General features: G+C 39.9%; 1 protein-coding gene across 1 annotated transcript in view; it reads right to left on the bottom strand.

Moving 5' to 3' along the window:
- Positions 1–18269, bottom strand: part of NAALADL2 (N-acetylated alpha-linked acidic dipeptidase like 2) — a 767772-nt gene that overhangs the window by 475640 nt on the left and 273863 nt on the right. The window contains exons 3-4 of the mRNA XM_042461028.1: positions 13921–14191; positions 1434–1553 (exon numbers count right to left, since the gene is read on the bottom strand). Of these exons, the coding sequence (XP_042316962.1) occupies positions 1434–1553; positions 13921–14191 (391 nt within the window). The remainder of the gene's footprint in view (positions 1–1433; positions 1554–13920; positions 14192–18269) is intronic.

The following is an 18269-nucleotide window of genomic DNA, read 5'->3' as shown; positions in this document are numbered from 1 at the left end:
TATCTAGGCATTTGTAGATCCTTCAGTGCTATTCCATGGCCATCCTCTGGTCGATGTTGACTATAGAGTTGCATTGGAAGACATACAAATTCTTAGAGAGGTGTTCCAATTGAATGCAGGGAGGGGGGGATCTGGGGGAAGTAACATAAAACTGGAGATTTGTTTGTCAAACAGTCAGTAGGACCAGTTAGGAACAGAGAATTCTACGGATAGGAAACTGTAGATGCAGTAAGTGAGAGAGGACATTTTGTTTGATGAAAGTTAAATGTGTGGAAAGAGTTTGGGGAAAACAGTTACTTTGTTTTAAAATAAGTGCTACTGTCAACTCTCCATATCCACAGATTCCACCATGCATGGAGGCATTGAAATATTTTTTAAAAAACAAATTCCAAAAAGCAAACTGTGATTTTGCCATTTTATATAAGGGCCACGATTGTACTATGCCATTGTATATAATGGGTCTTTAGTAGCCATGGATTGTGGTATCCATAGGGAGTCCTGGAACCAAACCCCAGTGGATATCATGGGCCCACTGTGCATGAATTGTGTATGGAAATGTTACATAATAAATCTTTATTTTATTATTTTTTTACCTTTCTGCCTTGATATTTTCATTTAATAATTGAGAAGAATTGGCCAAACATTACAAAACTGAACCCCACCAAAAGCCATTCTTCCAAGAATTAGACCCAGGAGACAGGAGGTAAGGGTAAAAGGACAAAATGAGTGGTAGGAGCCCAAAGTTTGGAACTGCAGGACCAGCCTGGAGTGGATTTATCAAAAGTTGTAGCAGGAGCTGTGGTAAATCTAGTAGAGCGGATTTGTGACTTCTGCAGCAGTGGATCCAATAGAAATAGTATGTACATTTCTATACTGCTTATCAGTGGATTCAGCACTCACTATGCCATAAGCTAATCCCCCCCCCCCAACACACAAGCTGGAAATAGGTGTTCAAAATGGAAGCACCTGATTTGGAAGGTGGTGGATTTCCTTTATTCCTACGTGAAAAGTAAATGGCCTTCATTCAGTCCTTTAGCAGTGGATTCCTGCATGGCACAGGACTAAACTAGATGACACGCATGGTCCCTTCCAACACTATGATTCTAATAATTTGTGCTCCTTCACCCTGCCCCCACTGTCTTCCTTGGTAATGAGTTGAAATACATTGTATGTTTCTGTTGCTGTTGGTTCTTTCAGCGAAAAGGCAAGAGAGTTGGCCAGTTACAGTGCCTTGTAATAGTTGTCAGAAAAGAACACCTGGACCAGAAGAAGCCAAGAATTGCAGCGCACAATTGCACGAACTAAACCAATTAAATACAGCTTTAGGAGATCAAGTCACACAACTAGATGTTATTGTAATGGCTGTGATTCAGAAACCCAGGGGGAAATACCAGTGATTCACCAGGATAAATTATATTAATTCCACAACTAACCTTATACAGCAAAGGCAGATGTCCTAGCTTCAAAAGTGCAATTTTTCTGGAGACATTTGTAATATGTTGAATCCTGAGCAAATCCTCTGCAGTCCCATACTGTACATCCAAGACCTCAGCCTGCAAAAACAAAAATAGTGCTGTTATTTTTTAAAATTAAATAGATTATTCAACTGAAATATAATGAGAAGGATTATACAGATGGTATCCACTGACAGCCAATTCTCACATTATGTGGTGACAAACACCTGTTTCTAAGCCCAACTCCATGATACTGGCAGGAGTTTGCATGTGTTTGCAAACATGAATATTTCATTTACATGAATGGCATTTAGGAATATACAGCTTATTCATACTTGCTCAGAGGTAGTGTCTGTTGGAACTCTTTGTGAAGAAATTATTATGCTAAACATAATCACTAGATTTCATAAACTTAAATCACAGACCTACATCCTCTAGAGAAGAGCTTTTAAAAAGTTACTTTTAAAAAGATTACAGCTTCCTGCATCATCTAGCAAGCATGGCTACTGCCATGCCATTTGGGAGATCCTGGGCACTAGTTTTCAAAAATAACTTTTCCAGACTTCAGTGAAGAGGGCTTAAGGTAGAGGAGCTCTGTAGTAGAAATTGAGATAATAGAATGGAGAGATGAGAGATTTCTGAGATGAGATGATAGAAGATGAGAGATAAATAATGATTGCAAATGATTGCAAGGACAAAGACAGGGACTTCTTTGTTCCCTCTCCTCTCCTCCAGCTACAGAATGGTTGTTTAGGTGGATGAGTGCTGCAGCAGCAAAATGGAAAGTTGCAGGGAGGACACCAGTGGTTGCAGAGGACAGAATGCAATACCAACCTATGCAGTGACCAAAAAACAAACAAACAAAAAACACACACATATAAAGGTACAAGTTGTACATAGACTTGGATATGTCACTAACAGTATGCCAGCTACAATGTGTTTTGCACTAATGAAATTTTAACACACAACGCACCCGCACACACACACACATATGCACGCAAACAAAACCAAAATAAAAATTGCAAAAAATACATTAACACACACTTATCATCTTGCCCAGCTGATTATTAAGAATATTGTTCATCTACTGCTTCTTTAAACTATCCTTTCTAATACACAGTATAAACAAACTATAGTGTCTAAGCATGATTATGTAAAGATACATTGTGACAGCATAACAATACTATTGAAATAGCATGTCCTGTATTCCATTGGTTTTTTTACCAGAGCCATTTCTAGGATGTGCCTTTTGCAGGGGGGGGCACTAGGAAAAAAATATACCAAGTGCAAAATTTGGTGACCTATTTGTACTCTTTTCAGGGTTTAGAGAATGACTGAAAGGCACTTTCTCTTACTTGTGCATCCAACCAAGTGCTCTGAAGGGTATGATTTTTTTTTTACATTACAATCTCCAGGCCTTTCATGGCTTGAGGAGTTATGACTATAAAACTAGGCCTAGGTGATACTGCCTCTGGTGTGCCCAGACATTCATATTAATTTCTTCTTCTTTTTTTTTAATGTGAGGTCAAATAGAGTTTATAAGGTAATATACAGGCTAAAAGATTAGATATAGGCTATGGCCTCAGCTAGCAGTCTTTGAATGAAAGTTTGTGAAAGATCATGCATTTGTAAATTATTCGTATTCATGATCCCTACAATTTTAATAATGTGGGGAATATGTGGGGATTGTAAAAGTTCCCAAGTCATAACTTACTGGGCATCAGCAACTGCAAGTTCTGCCATCAACTGGGACATAGCAGACTAATGTTTCCACTCCTTCTCATGACTGATCTCTGGTGCAAGGAGAAATTTCAACAGCTATCCTGCTTCTATCTGTTGTACCAGAGATCACTTGCAGGAGGGGGATGGGAGCATCAGTCTGCTGCAACCCAACTGACAGGAGAACAGTTCTGTAACACTCACAGGAGCTGCTGCCTGATATGCCAGGATTTAGGTCAGGCCAGATGTTATTTTGCTATGCAACTAAGGTGTATTGTATATACTCATGTCTAAGTCTAGACATTTTAGTCAAAAATTGACCCCAAAAACCTGAGTCGGCTTATCCTGGGTCAGTGTAAAAACTGCACTTTAACTCTTATAAAAAAAGAGACCCATTCCCTGGTGAAAGGCAAGAGCATAATGTGTCTTGGAAGCACTGAACCCCCCCTCTCTCATCAATCCAGCCTTTAGGGTAAGCCCAAACCGTTATGCCTGCCAGAATTTTATAAATTCTTTGGCATCGTTTTCCTTTGCTTCATCTTATGTTGCATTTTACCATCGACTTATACACGGGTCTTATCAAAACCCATAATTTTGGCCCTTGACTTGTACATGAGGTCGAATTAGGATCTACAAGCAGGTAGCACATGTAGAATCCTAGCCAATAAAGATGATGATGATGAAGAGGAGGAGGAGGAGGCGGCAAGAGTCTCACAGCACCTTAAAAACTAACCAATATAGCACAAGATTTAGAAATTTTGCTGTTGTTAACTGTCCTCAACTCAACTCTGATTCATGGTGATCTTATGGATAAGACATTTCCAAGATGCCCTGTCCTCAACTGCCTCCTTAGATCCTGCAGGCTCAGGCCTCTGGCCTCCCTGATTGCTTCTAAGAATAAGCATGTGCTCTTCCTCTATTTCTACTGCCCTTTACCTTTTCCAGCATCATTGCTTTTTCTAATTAAACATGTCTTCTCACGATGTGACCAAAGTATAACAGTTTCAGTTTAGGCATTTTAGCTTCCAGTGAGAGTTCAGGCCTAATATGTTCTATAACCCATTTGTTTGTCCTCTTGGCTATTCATGGAATCCCCAGCACTTTCCCCCAGAACCACATCTCCCATGAGTTTTTTTTCTATCAGCTGTCTTCATTGCTCAGCTCTCACATCGATATATTATGATGAGGAATATAGGTGGCACCTTGTATCCATGGAGGTTTCATTCCACCCCCCCCCCCTGCCGAAGCCAAATAGTATGGGATCTCAAGTCCCATTATACTCAATTGTGGCATGACATGCATGTGATTGTACTGTGTGGCTGTGTGCATGCACCACCATTATGGAGAACAGGGTGGGGCCATGCATGGATGCTCCAATCCATAGACAAGGATGCCAAGGTCCAACAGTACAATGGCTTGTACTACCCCACTTTAGTTTTCAGAGTTACAACTTTGCACTTTAGGATCAATAGCTGTCCTTCCCACTCCTAGTCTTCTTCTGATTTCTTGACTGCAGTCTCTATTCTGGTCAATATTTGATCCTAAATATGGGAACTCTTTGATTATTGTAATTATCAATGATGAATTTTTGTAGATCATCCATGTCAACTAGGGTCCATTTTATTCATCATATTTTAAGCATTGGGATGATGGAATATGCTGCATGTTGTTGTTGTTGTTTTGCATTATGCTTTTATCTGACCTGATATTTACTTTACAACTCAGAGTAGTTACTTATGTTACATGGAAGCTTATGTCATAATAAAGATTCTTGTTTGCATTCACTTGGTGTTTCTGTAAGTTCTCTAGCAAGTGTTAGAAAATAGTGTTTCTTGTACATGACTGTACAATCCTCAGGGTGGATGAGGTCTATTCAAATTACTGTAATGCAAATGTAAAAGTGTTAATCCTGTCAGTAATGTGTTCAGGGCATGTAGCATAGACTGAGTTAATGCACTTTAGTAGAGCACGTATCTTTTGTGCAACAAAGCCAACCACACTGAAAGGAATGGATTTCTGTGATGCTTTAACTTTCACTTCTAGTGATGTTAGAATGATATAATCCTGAGCTGTATACATTCTGAATATTAAAGCAGAATCCCTGGCAGCAATGTACAGATAAAATGCTTCCCTTTTGTGGGGAGGGGAATAATGCTATTTAAAAAACAAAAGAGGAGCACTGCCTTTATCAGCTGCTGGGGAAAAAAAGAAAGAACAGACATACATTTGTTTTAGATAGGCAGTGGTAAATCCTCTTACACCTAAAACTGTGGAACTACTAAACACTTTGATTCATCCACTCAAACTGGGTACTTATGCTCTAACACACAATCTGCAGAACTGAAAAAATTCTTAAGTATCTCAAGTAAAATCCAGCTTTACATGTAATGGAATCAACTATATTCAATGAATAATAACAAATATAGGCTTTGAACAGTAAACAAATTAACTAGGATTTTTCATTAGTTTTCAGGAGATGTAGCTGGGTACCACCAAGCTTGCTCTGTTGTTTCCTAGCATCCCTGACCATGCCCTTTTTAGCTCCTCTGGTCTAAATATGATTTCTACTAGCTCTATTGTTGTTGTGTTCATCTTGGCTCAATCAAACTACTCAAAGTTCCACTCCAATAAATGAATATACCATTACAGACACCAACTGCTACTCAATGTCCCTTATCCATTACTAAGGGCCCTAACAGATGGACCAAAAAAGCTGGTTTCCCCATCGCATGGGAGCATGGCAATTAGATGATGATGATGATGATGATAATAATAATAATAATAATAATAATAATAATTTTATTTATATACCGCTATTCCAAAGATCATAGCGGTGAACAGCAAGTAAGCTAATTAGCAAGTAAGCTAATTTGCCCCCAACAGTCTGGGTACTCATTTTAGCGACCTCGGAAGGATGCAAGCCTGAGTCGAGCTTGGGCCCTTTTGCTGGTCTTGAACTCGCAACCTTGTGGTTTTGAGTGAATGGCTGCAGTACAGGCATTTAACCACTGTGCCACCAGGGCTCCTGACATCCTCAAAATGCCTGGGCCACAGAAACCTGGCTGAAAAAAGAGTGGGGTTTTTCCACCCCAATTTGGGCCCACGGCAGAGGATGCCCCTGGGACCACAGCATGTGGTTGCCACAGTCCTGAAACATCCTGGGCAAGTGTGGCTTCAAGCAGCCCTTTCATGCCAGTTTGTTTCCCCCTTAACGAAAGTAAGTCAAGAACCAATTTCTTATAAAGGCAAAAATGCTACAGATAAAAATAACAACACTAAACAAACATATAAAGGAATACATCTAATTGAACTCAATGAGATTTATTTTTACAGATTGCATCTCAAATGGCTTTTATATAAAAGTTGGAGCCCTGGTGGTGCAGTGGTTGGAGAAATTCCAGGATACAAATGAAGTAAAAAATATTAACGTGATCTTGGACGTTAGTGTTTAGGAAGGGGCGTCACTTCCTGACACCCCTAACCCTAGTACGCACAGAGCGTGCACAAAATGGTGGCGCCTGTTCCACATGGGGGCCACCATGTTGATGTCGCAGACACATAGCATCTGGACATCGCGCGGCGGAAGTGATGCCACGAGTGTGTGACTAGCGCCTCGCGGTGCCACTTCTGGGCCACAAAAAGAAGTGCCATTTTAGCGCTTCTTTTTGGCTGCACCCAGGAATAGCGTGGTTTGGCCGCTGTGGTTCCCGGACGCAGCAACCGGCGGTGCCAGCAGACCGTCGCTTTTAGGCAGTCTGTAACGCGCCATAGAGAGATAAGACAATTATAATAGGCAGTCTACAAAGTACTGTTATGTTGGAAATTAATGACTGAATTAGTATGAATGAGTTTGAGTGAAAGCATTTTGAAGATCATTGACATTTGTTTGTTTTAAAAATGGTTGTTGTAAAATTCAATAAAAATTAAATAGAATCATAGAGTTGGAAGAGACTGCAAGGGACATCCAATCCCACCTCCTGCCATGCAGAAATACACAATCAAAACACTCTTGACAGATGGCCATCCAGCCTTTTAACCTTAATGTTTTTAACCTTAAAAGGAGACTCCATCACACTCTGCTGGTGTGTTCCATTGTTAACAGCTCTTACTGACAGGAGGTTATTCCTAATGTTGAGGTGGGGTGGAATCTCTTTTCCTTTTCCTGTAGCTGGCTCCGTCCTCAATGCGACCTCAAATATTTAAACAGGGCTGTCATATTACCTCTTGAGCTTTTCTTGTCCAGGCTAAACATACCCAGCTCCCTAAGTAATCTTCTCAAAAAGCATCTTTTCCAGATAATAATATTGCAGCCTTAAGTAATTAAATCCCTCTGAGCTCCAAGAGCAAACTAATTTCAAAACAAAACAAATCAATACATCTAGATGGTACATTTTCAATCACCATGCAGCCAGTTATTGATAAAATGTCAATTTTGGAATGAAGAAGTAGCCATTGGTTTGCCACCATTAAAATGCGGTGTTCACAGCTCAGTTTGGCTTTGTGACCATTTGAAGTGCAATGCATGCCACATCTTTTCATCTCTGTTGATAGTGAAAACCACCTTTGAAAGATCCTAAGGAGTTTAACTATTTATTTGTTTATTTATTTCATTTTTATGCCACCTTTCTCCCAGAAAGAGACCAAAGACAGCTGACAAGATAAAAAAAACTACTCTTGTGTCCTCACTAAAAGAGCTTGTGATGGTGGCAGGGCAAGAGAAATCCTTCTCCTGAAGATTTTAGGACTCTAGCAAGTTTGTATGGGGCCACATAATGAAATACAGGCATGGTACAGACTCCCTTCAGAGGTTGCCTGCATCCACCCCTTTCTGTGCCAGGTTGGGGGCAGGGCAGCTTCACCAGCAGCCCTGTGGCTCCAATCTGGAGTTTTTCCAGACCACAGAGAAGCGGCAAAATGCTGCTTCTCTGTGGTCCAGAAAAGGGGTGTCCTTGAGGCTTCATGCCCCTGGATATTCCAGGAGCCACAGCCATGGGAGCCACACCTGCCCCGTTTCTCCTCAGCATGGTTCCCGCAGCCGTTTGGTTGCTGAAGGAATGACGCGTGTACCAAAAAGGAGCTGCCTCAAGCAGCATCTTCTTTGCGTTGCCGCAACAAGGAGGTGTGGGCCTTATGACACCATTTCCTGTGCGTGACGAAGAGTGATGCTGGTGCCATGGTGAGCCCCATGTGGATGGGAGGCCGCCATGAGGAGGGCACGGTCACATTCTAGGGTTAGGGACCTTGCGGTTACCGTGCGGTCCCAACCCTAGAATTGGCGCTGGTACGCTGCATTTTGGCGGTCTGTACCACACCATAGTTTCCTTTTTAAAGAGCTTGTGTGGTGTAGTGTTGGAGTACACCTTTGGAGATCAGGGTCTTTATCCCTACTTAGCTATATATGAGCACTGGGCAAGTCACGCTCAGCCTCAGAGGAAGCCAATGATAAACCATCTCTGAAGAAATCTTACCAAGAAAAAACCTTGATAGGTTCTCCTTGCAGACACCTTAAGTCAGAAATGACTTGAAGGTACACAGAAACAGCAACTTTCTTTTCTTTACACATTTCCAGGAGTCTGGTGGCCACACATACATATACCATGATACTCCTCTGCATCCTTACATCTCCCTCATTTCTTCTTGATCCTGCTCTCTTGAACAACTGAGTGGGGGCCAAGCACAATTTTTTCCAGACTCTTCCATAGACTACATCCCCCACATTATGTTTTAAACTGTCCATTTTTGGCTTTGTTTTTGAATGTCATTTAAAGAGCAAAAAAGTAAAGAAAGTAAATCTGCTGCTTGTAGGTTTTCCCCTCCCAAATGATGAGAAACCAAGAATTTCTCATGCCACAAATGGGATAAATTAGGAAAATATTTCAGGTAATGCCAATTTCTTTTTTCTTCTTAGGTGAAAGATAGAGCTGAAAGATATATTGTAGAAAATTCAGCAGGAAGAGAGGGTATGTCTAGGAGAAATGATTTTCATAACTGGCACGATCACAACTTTCTACTCCCAAACACCAGATGCCAAGCGTTTTTTTTTTAATCCCATCAGAAATATGATAAATTCCCTGCATACCCATTGCAGTCATGTTCTGCAAAATCATGTACTGACCCTACCTGTCGTTGTAATGGGATAAACTCTGTCACCTTTCCAGCACACAATGAATTACAGAGAGGTAGCAAAAGTGGGCCATCCATCAGTTGTACTGTGTTTTCAAAAGAAGTTTTCATACACCAGAAATGCTGCTCCAACTGTTACTCGAAAGCACAAATTGGAGACCCAGATACAAAAATGGCCACAAGATGAATTGACATGACAGGTTTTCAAAGAAGCAGAAAGCTGCTGCTCGACAAATAATATTACAGAACCAAAGGACTCCTGAAGTTTGTCTGGCAGCCAGACTTTGGAAAGTCATTAATAGCTCTTTTCACTGGTAGTTGAAGGGAAAAGAAGGAAAAATACAGCAGCAAAAGGGATGGCTCAATGGCATATAACCAGCGCTATTTGTAATAACACTTCAGATGTTATCCATTACAAATACTCTGTACTTGGAAAGAATAGCTATCACACACTTTGACAGATCTTGGGAAATTTACTTTTTAAAAAACTACAGTTTCCAAAATCTCCTAAGGGGCACTCCTATAATTCTCCTTGTGGACTACACAGATGCCCATTTTCAGAGATTGCAAACCAAAATGGGGGATCCTATGAGCTGTAATCACCACAGCCAATTTTCCAAGCTTTTTATTTCAGCCAAATCAAAATTTCAAGCTGAATTCTGAGGACTACCCCATGATGTTGCAGTGGGTGAAGGAAACTAATGTTTGGATACCTCTCCATACAAGGGAGGCAGACACAATGGTAATGAGTGTAGAGATGTTTATTGTATTCCCACACTGATTCCAAAGGTGGGGTTACTGTCCTCCACACAGAACACATTTACTATTTACCCAGAACAATTATATACAGTATAGGGTATTCCAAGCACCTCCAAACATCACTAGTCATCTCAGTTAACACTCCAAGTGAGCATGACATCCTTTGGAGTATTTTATATCAGTAGAGAGTTAACAGAATGAAATGTAAAAATGTATAGTTAAGAAAGTCATCTTAAGGTCTTGTTTTTGCTGAAAGTTATCATTCTCCTTACATTTTCTGTAAAAGAGATTTAAAAAATCAACTAATTTGAGATGTGGTGCTGGAGATGAGTGCTAAGGATACCATAGACATCCAAAAAGATAAACAAATGGGTCATTGAAAAGACCAAACCTGAAATATCTCTAGAAGCCAAAATGATCAAATTGATGCTGTTGTTCTTTAACCACATCATGAGAAGGAACGACTCACTAGAAAAGATAATAATGCTAGGAAAAGTAGAGGGAAGTAGAAGGAGAGCAAGATTGCTTGCCAGATAGATAGACTCAATTAGGGAGGTCATTGGCATGTGTCTGTAAAACCTAAACAGATCAGTGGAAGACAGGGGTCTTGGAGATGTCTCATCCACAGGGTTGCCATGGGTCAACTCAAAGGAAGTTAACAACAACATGTTTTATTGTATTAGTTGATATTCTACATTAGATGCTTAATAACTTCAGTGTGACTAAGTAACATCTCCTAGCCTCCCCCCACCTCAGCTCCACTTAAAAGCCAGTCATTAGATTAGGTGATGAGGTTTGTTCTGCTTTCATCTGGCATAAAGAGGATGGCATTTCTAACCCCTCCAACCAGTGAGAGAAGCTGCAAAAGGGACTTGCTATGGGGTCCTACTTCTGATTGTTGCAGCCTCACTCACTGGAAGGAGGAAGGTGGAAACATTAGCCTCCTTGCACCAAGATCAAAGCTTAATACACATCCTTTGGCCAATATAGATGCTGGCTCTTAATGTGGGCTAGGACAGCATTTATGTAGCTTTGCAGTAAGGCTACATTGGGGCTCTCCATACCACCCCGAAAGGGCTGGTTGGAGGCGCCCAGTTTTCCACTGGAGGGACGCTGCAGCAGCCATATCGCACGGTGTCCTCCAGGTTCTTTGTGGTGCGGATGGATGATGTCATCAGCTTGCATCATGGATGCATGCTCCGTGTGGGCGGGGCCACGCAGTCATGGCGCTGCTGGCACGAACTAGGGTTCCAGAGTGTGCAGTTGCTGCACGCTCCAGAACCCTAGAATCAGCGGCGGCATGCCGCTTCAAGGAGGTATGTACCGGACCATAGTCTTACTGAATACAGTTCCAGATCAGTAACTCTAGGTTACAAACCCTCTAGGTTTGGACTACTCATTTCCAAGCTCTCATCTGCAACTAGCACTAAATAAATGTTAAATAGCTGTTGCAGGGAGTGCCATGTATGCACAATTATGAAGCAGATACAGATGTGCCATGGTGAAAAAAACATTTAATTATTGCCAATGATGACATCACAGAAGCTCCTGTGTGTTCCAAGCCCATAGTCAACACAGGCATGCATTATATCTAACAGCGTTTTATCAACAGCCTTCCTTCTGTTTTCTACATTCTTTTGCAAGCTCTACATTTCAATTAAAGCAAAATTTCAAGGTGAATTCTGATGGCAGAGAAGCTCTTTTTAAGATGTCACAGGTTGCTTTTTCCTCCTCCCACTTCCCTCTTCTGTCCTCAGCTTACTTCAATTGCTGTAAGCTGAACTCAAAATGGAAAAGTAATTCACACTCATTTAGCTCAGCAGAGGAGAGAAAAAAAGGGGAGTGAAATCTTGCCTTTCCCAGTAGACTCAGGCAAAAGGAAATGGCTGCACCTTCTTGTAGCTTGTTTATTTTTTTTCATTAATATGTTTTTCCATCTTGACTACACTTGGATGTCCCTTGGCTGCACATTTCATAGTTTTCCTCTGTGAAGTGTTGGATGGTATGCTTGTCATGTCTGGGAAAATAGAATTGTCACTATCTTATGCAGCTGGTCCTTAAACTTTAAAATTTGGGAATCTGGCAACTAGCTTGGTGTAGCATAAATAGCATGTGCTTGCTCTGGGTACTCCCATGGTCTACCTAGACCCTCTCTTGCAGACAGGTGGTCACAATGTTGTTCACCCAATACATCTTATATGTATTTATCATAAATACACACAAAACTTAATGAGAGTTTGGTAATCATTGTAGGATAAAATTTTCAGCCAGATCTCTGCCAACTCCTCCCTTTCAAATAGGTAGGAACAGTAGTGTCACTACAGTTGGCATCACTCAGTCCAGGTACTCATGGTGTCAGTCCCCCATTGACCTCCTCCCATCTCACACCATGTAGAATCTTTAGCAAAATATTCTGTATTAATATTACTAATTCATCATAATTCCTCTGATTCTAATGCTAATAGTTGTGACAAGTAGCAAAATTAAAAGAAGTAGCAAAATTAAAAGTATACCTTTAAATTACAATATCATATGCACAGCCTCAATACATTTACATGTACATAGTAGATAGATAGATAGATAGATAGATAGATAGATAGATAGATAGATAGATAGATAGATGATAGATATTTTAAATTGAAATTTCTAAATTTATTTTTAAACTTGGAGCCTCTCCTTTCTCGTCCTACTTAGCCTTACCTCAGTCAGACCATCTCTTCAATATTTTAAAGGAACACAGGTGAATGCCACAGCCCATTTCTTACAGAAAGCAGATGTTTGAGGAGCAGTGGTGTCACCCCATCTTAGGGTGTCACACAGTGCAGTCTGCACTCCTCCCCCCCCCCCCACCCACAGATCTGCCTAGTGAAGACACTCGGTAGGAGAAAAGCACCTCACCTTGGAGAAGATAGTAGCTGGTGGCCTATGGGCTAGTTATCCAGTAACCTGGCTCTGCATTTGCCCCATTCTGCCCCCATTGCTTTGGCCTCTATTTCTGCATCATAGTGGTTGTCTGCACAGGCATACCACTGGGCTGCTAAGTGTGTCTGCTGCTGCCACAGGTTGTTCTCTACTGAGGTCAGAACAAGGTGTAGAGCAATGGTCATATCATTCTGATCCCAGAATGAACAACCCACAATGGTATGGGACTCACTGGGTGGCCCAGTGGGATGGCCATGCAGACATCATAAAAATAGAGATCCAAAGCAATTATTAACCTTATTATGCCCAAATTCTGAGGTAGGACATGCCAGACATTGTTCAGAGTGCCCACACCAGAAGTGGGGTTTGGGCCATGCATCATCTGAACAGGATGATGCCAAAATAGATGGGAGGGAAGTGGGCCATCTTGGACCATGCAAACAATGCCAAAGTGGTTAAAGTCTATATATAGGCTGCTGATAGCCAGCATGGACAAATGGTAATAGTTGACACACATCAAGAAAATCTAGGCGTGTCCTTATTCTCCACCTTCACTCTGATTTCATCCTCCCTACACATTCTCTCTTTTAAAGACTCTTTAGGATGTTACCAGCACTCCATGCAACATCTATTTCAGACTGTAATCTTAGAGTTCAAAATTACACTGACTGCTTCTGCATACATCCATAACAAAATGGAGCATAACCATGAAATATAAAGTTGCCATAGCCTCCAGTTAAGAAGATCTAAAGCATAATAGAGATGGAACATGCCAAGAATTAAGTCATACAGTAGGCTATATCTTAAATGTTTACCCACACCTCTTTAGTTTGTTTTGAGCCCAGCATATGGTTCATCTTTCATTGCTTTATGTACAGAGGGAAGTTCTTTCTTTCTGTTACATTTTTTCTACCAAAATGACAGAGACAAATGGTCACATTACCGTGAGAGTTCCTTTGGCAGAGTAAGCAGCGTAGGAATACAGAAGGTCTTGACTGTGAAGCTTTGGGGTCTCTTTGTTACATAGCTGTCCCGTAGGATAAAAGCATTCACCAGTGCTATTCAGAGACACTGTATTTGGAGAAGAGCCTGGTAGGTCAAGCAGCACAGAGTAATTTACAAGATGGACATCTTCAAGGCCAAAGGATGTCCACTGAACCAGAAGTTTCATTGCAAGGTCTCTGTCTTCTTTCCCATGCAACTGTATCAAATCTCTGACAAGAAACAAAGGGAAAACTGGATTAACAGAATGCTATTTTTTTTCCGAATAAGAGAGAATCAAGAGGGTTCATTAAGTCTAATTCTTTATGTAGAGAGAAGGGAGTGGAAAAATATTTGGAACTTCAGAAGAACTGTTGTTAGTCCACATCATGATCACATCATAGTTGCTCCTTCAAAAACTTTAGCACTGTTTGAAGGCTTCATGCATTCCACATAAAGTCTAGCTGAGGCAAACAACAACTTCACCAAAGAGAGGCAGAATCATTGGTCAGATATGACACAATGATTTCTCAGAAGGGAGATGTGTAGAAATGAAAAGACTATAAGGCACATGTGCCTTAGAACCCAAGCAAGGACAACAGAGTCAGATAAGCAGAGAAGAGCATGTGTGGGTGAGGACATTTTATTCACTTCCATGGATTATCTCCCAAATCTCAAAACAGCTCTCAACTTTAAAAAAGTACAGATAAAAGTGTTCACAATTATATTACTAAAATATAACTGGACAAAAAGTAATATTAAAGTAAAATTAAATTTAAAACATTTAAATCCCAGAATTCACATATAATTATTCTATGCAGAAAACTTCATAGATAGAAACATTTCTGTGCAGAAATAATTTCTGAATAGAAAATGCTGTTCCTTGTGCAGAAAATGTTTTCTGCACAAAAATGTGTAGAATAAATCCTGAACAATTTAGATTTTGAAGACATTATTGCAAAAGGAAGAGACTTGCTAATATTATTTGTTTTCTCCATTAGAAACAGTATTATCAAAGTATTGTATCATAGGACTTCAGTGGCTGAAGGACCACCTGGATCCTCTGAGATATCTGATATTTGAATCTATCAATATCTTGTAAGCATGACTTTCAACAGCTGCCTACCTATTGTGTGCTGCTGATATCACTTTTATTTTTAAATTTAAAATGTGGAAATGCTCTGTTTTCATTTGTATACTACAATTGACACAATATTGACACTATCACTAATGGTAACTATAGCATGTCTGAATCTGACATGGGCCTATTTCCCACATATTAGTTTCTATTCCCTTTTTTAAAAATCTCTAATCATTCTGCAGTGAAAGGACCAGTTTGATATGAGAGATTTTAAAAAGTGATGGTGGTTGTTTGCATTTTGCACAACTATCATATTAAGTGATTGTATTTACTTTTTCCTCTCAACTTCTGCGGAATCCAGGGTGAACCTATTTATGTTCATAGTCTAGTTACATATACAGACTACCAGAATGGGACTTGTTAGTTTGTTTGTTTATATCATTTCTGTATCACCTCCCAGCCCACAAGGGCTTGCAAAGTGATGAACCAATAAAAACCAACAATATATAAAAAATAAAATAATACAAAAAATAAAATAAAAACACATTTAAAAAACTCTTTAAAACTACTAAAAGGAGTCTAAAAACAATCCTAGAATCCAGTTTGAAAACCATTTAAGCAACCATTTCAAACATTGAATGCTGTGTGGAACAGCACTGTTTTGGCTGCCCACTGGAAGCTTAAAAGAGATGTGGCCAACCCAACCTCCTTCAGTGAGGAGTCCCACAGTTGAGGCACTGCTATAGACAAAGCTCTGTTACGTGTACCCACCAGCCTTTCACAAAGCTCTCAAATTTCTGACAGGTGCATATGGCAGGAGATAGTCTTTCAGATAACTTGGCCACAAGCCATTTGGGGCTTTGTAAGTCACAGCACCTTAAATTGAGTTTGGAAGTAAATTGGAGCCCAATGTAATTCTTGCAGGATTAGTGTTATATGGTTTATAAATTCCACACCTGACACCAGTTTAGCTGTTGCATTTTAAACTAGCTGCAGCTTCAGAACCCTTTTCAAGAGAAGTCCCATGTATAGTGCATTACAGTAGTCTAACTGAGAGGTAAGTAAAGTGTGAAACATTAGCCAAATCTGCCTTCCTCAGGAAAGGATGCAAAATTTATATGCAGAATAACGCCTCTACAACACTTCAAATATGCCCATATACTGGAGGAATACTGAAGATAAATACTCATTTTTCACCTACAGCAGGAAGAAAACTACAGTCATCCTTCCATGCAAGGACCAAATAATCAACAAGTTACATCCTCATGTGCTCAGATGCACATAGATGGATCTATCCCACTATCTAGTTGGAAAAACCCAATGGTCTGTGCCTAGTTTTAAACAAAAGAGAATGACATTCGCCATCTGTGGTCTATTTTAATTTCAAATAAAGTGTATCCACACATTTCAAGTGCAGCAGGCTTATGTTAAAGACTTGTGAGCTCTTTTCAAGAGGAAAACTAGTCAAAGGTCAACTCTTTGGATTTAATCTTTTCCACTTTATCTCCAATAAGTCCTCAAACAGGCTGCACAAAATAGACAAGTTAATCCAATCACTAGTACATTACAAGCCAGTGATTTCATCGGCTGTGCCCTTTAATGCAATGACACAAACTTGGACAGTCCCAAAACGCACAAAGTCGTTTGATTAACACAATTGCTGCTGCTTGAAGATTCACATTCCCCTAGGTACTGGAAGCGTTAATAGAATAAATAATGGAAGGAAACTTATCCCATACAAATAAGATGGAGGTCCTTCCCACAAGCTAGCTCTTGTGTTATCAAGGGAGGCAATTTCAAATGAAGAGTACAATTACGAAATTACTTCTTTCATTGCAGAATGAAGGATATGTTCTCCTCTGTAATTAAATGAATATGGCATTGAATTTTTACTGACAATATATTTGATTGAATTAAAGAAAAGAAAGCACATTTCTTCTTTGACTCATAATTTCTTCATAGAATATTAAAATCCAGATAGGAGTTGTACCCTCAGCTTTATTAAAACAAATCAGCAGGTATTAAGCGTTTTTAATTAGTCTTGGGGAAAAATGTAATCTAGCATACAAGTGCTTTGAAAGTTTTGCTAGCAAGATTAAGGATGTGATCATAAGCCTTTTTAACAGGAACTATATCCCATTAGACTAACTGGAACTTATTTCTAAGCAACTGTCTTCAGCGTGATTGGTCTTTATATAATGCTCATCTCTCATGTTTGCAAATAGCTCAGAGACTTAAGAGAACATTCTTCTTCATGTTTACAAGCATTTGTTATATCCTTTGGGTCCCAATCTAGCCATGGGTAGCTTGAAATAGGCACCACTGGAAGCAATGGAATTTACATCAGCTACAGTTTGCCATTTGCCATTATTTTCAGTGAGGAACCCATTATGCTCATTAGGTCTCTGCTAGTTCTTTGGAACCCATAAACTTATTCACAGTAGGGATGGAAGAGAATATCATTTGATTCAGAAGATTCAATGAAGTAGCCTTCTCATATATCTTGAGACCATTTGTGAGATATTTCCTTCATTGAGAATTCATCCATTTGCAAGGTTGTCAGGGAATTATGGAGAAATGAAATGGGCACAAAAACCATGTACACAGTTTAAATTCCAAATGGCTAAAACTGGCTAATGGCTAAAACCCCATTGCAATAAATTGCAAATAGCTGAAACACCATTGAAAAAACTGCACTCAAAATAGCTCCAGTTAATTTTAAAAAAGTAAGATAAGTAAAATGCAAAATATAATGAAAAATGTGTTGAAAATGTGAACAAATTTCCATAAGAAGCACCACACACACACACACACAAGTCTTACAACACTCCCCACAATCCTTCACTGTACTTTGAGATTCCTTTAGCCTATGTTACATGGAACCTGTCCTTTGAACAGAAGAAAAAAGCTTGAAAACCATTTGTTTAACCTCTCCACAGAGGAGCATCAATAGATTTTAGTTCACTGAAAATGTCTCCCAGAAAGCTCCAGCAATCTGACTGCCATTGTGCATGATAATAAAGGAACTGGAGAGGATAAAACAATTTGTCCATACAGCTCATCAGCTCACAACAGTCATAATGCTAGGATTGCTTGCCATCTCAGTAATGTGACAGACACCAAAGGTGGAGGAAGATTACTTTTTTTGACGGAAAATGTACACTCACAGGTAGCAAGCATTTTGATACAAAATAGGCATTAATGGAGGTCATGGGGTGGGTGAACCCACA

Source organism: Sceloporus undulatus, chromosome 3, assembly GCF_019175285.1.
Source record: "Sceloporus undulatus isolate JIND9_A2432 ecotype Alabama chromosome 3, SceUnd_v1.1, whole genome shotgun sequence".
NCBI classification, from domain to species: Eukaryota; Metazoa; Chordata; class Lepidosauria; order Squamata; family Phrynosomatidae; genus Sceloporus; species Sceloporus undulatus.
The sequence above is the reverse complement of the archived record's forward strand: the minus strand, read 5'-3'. Positions and strand labels throughout refer to the sequence as shown.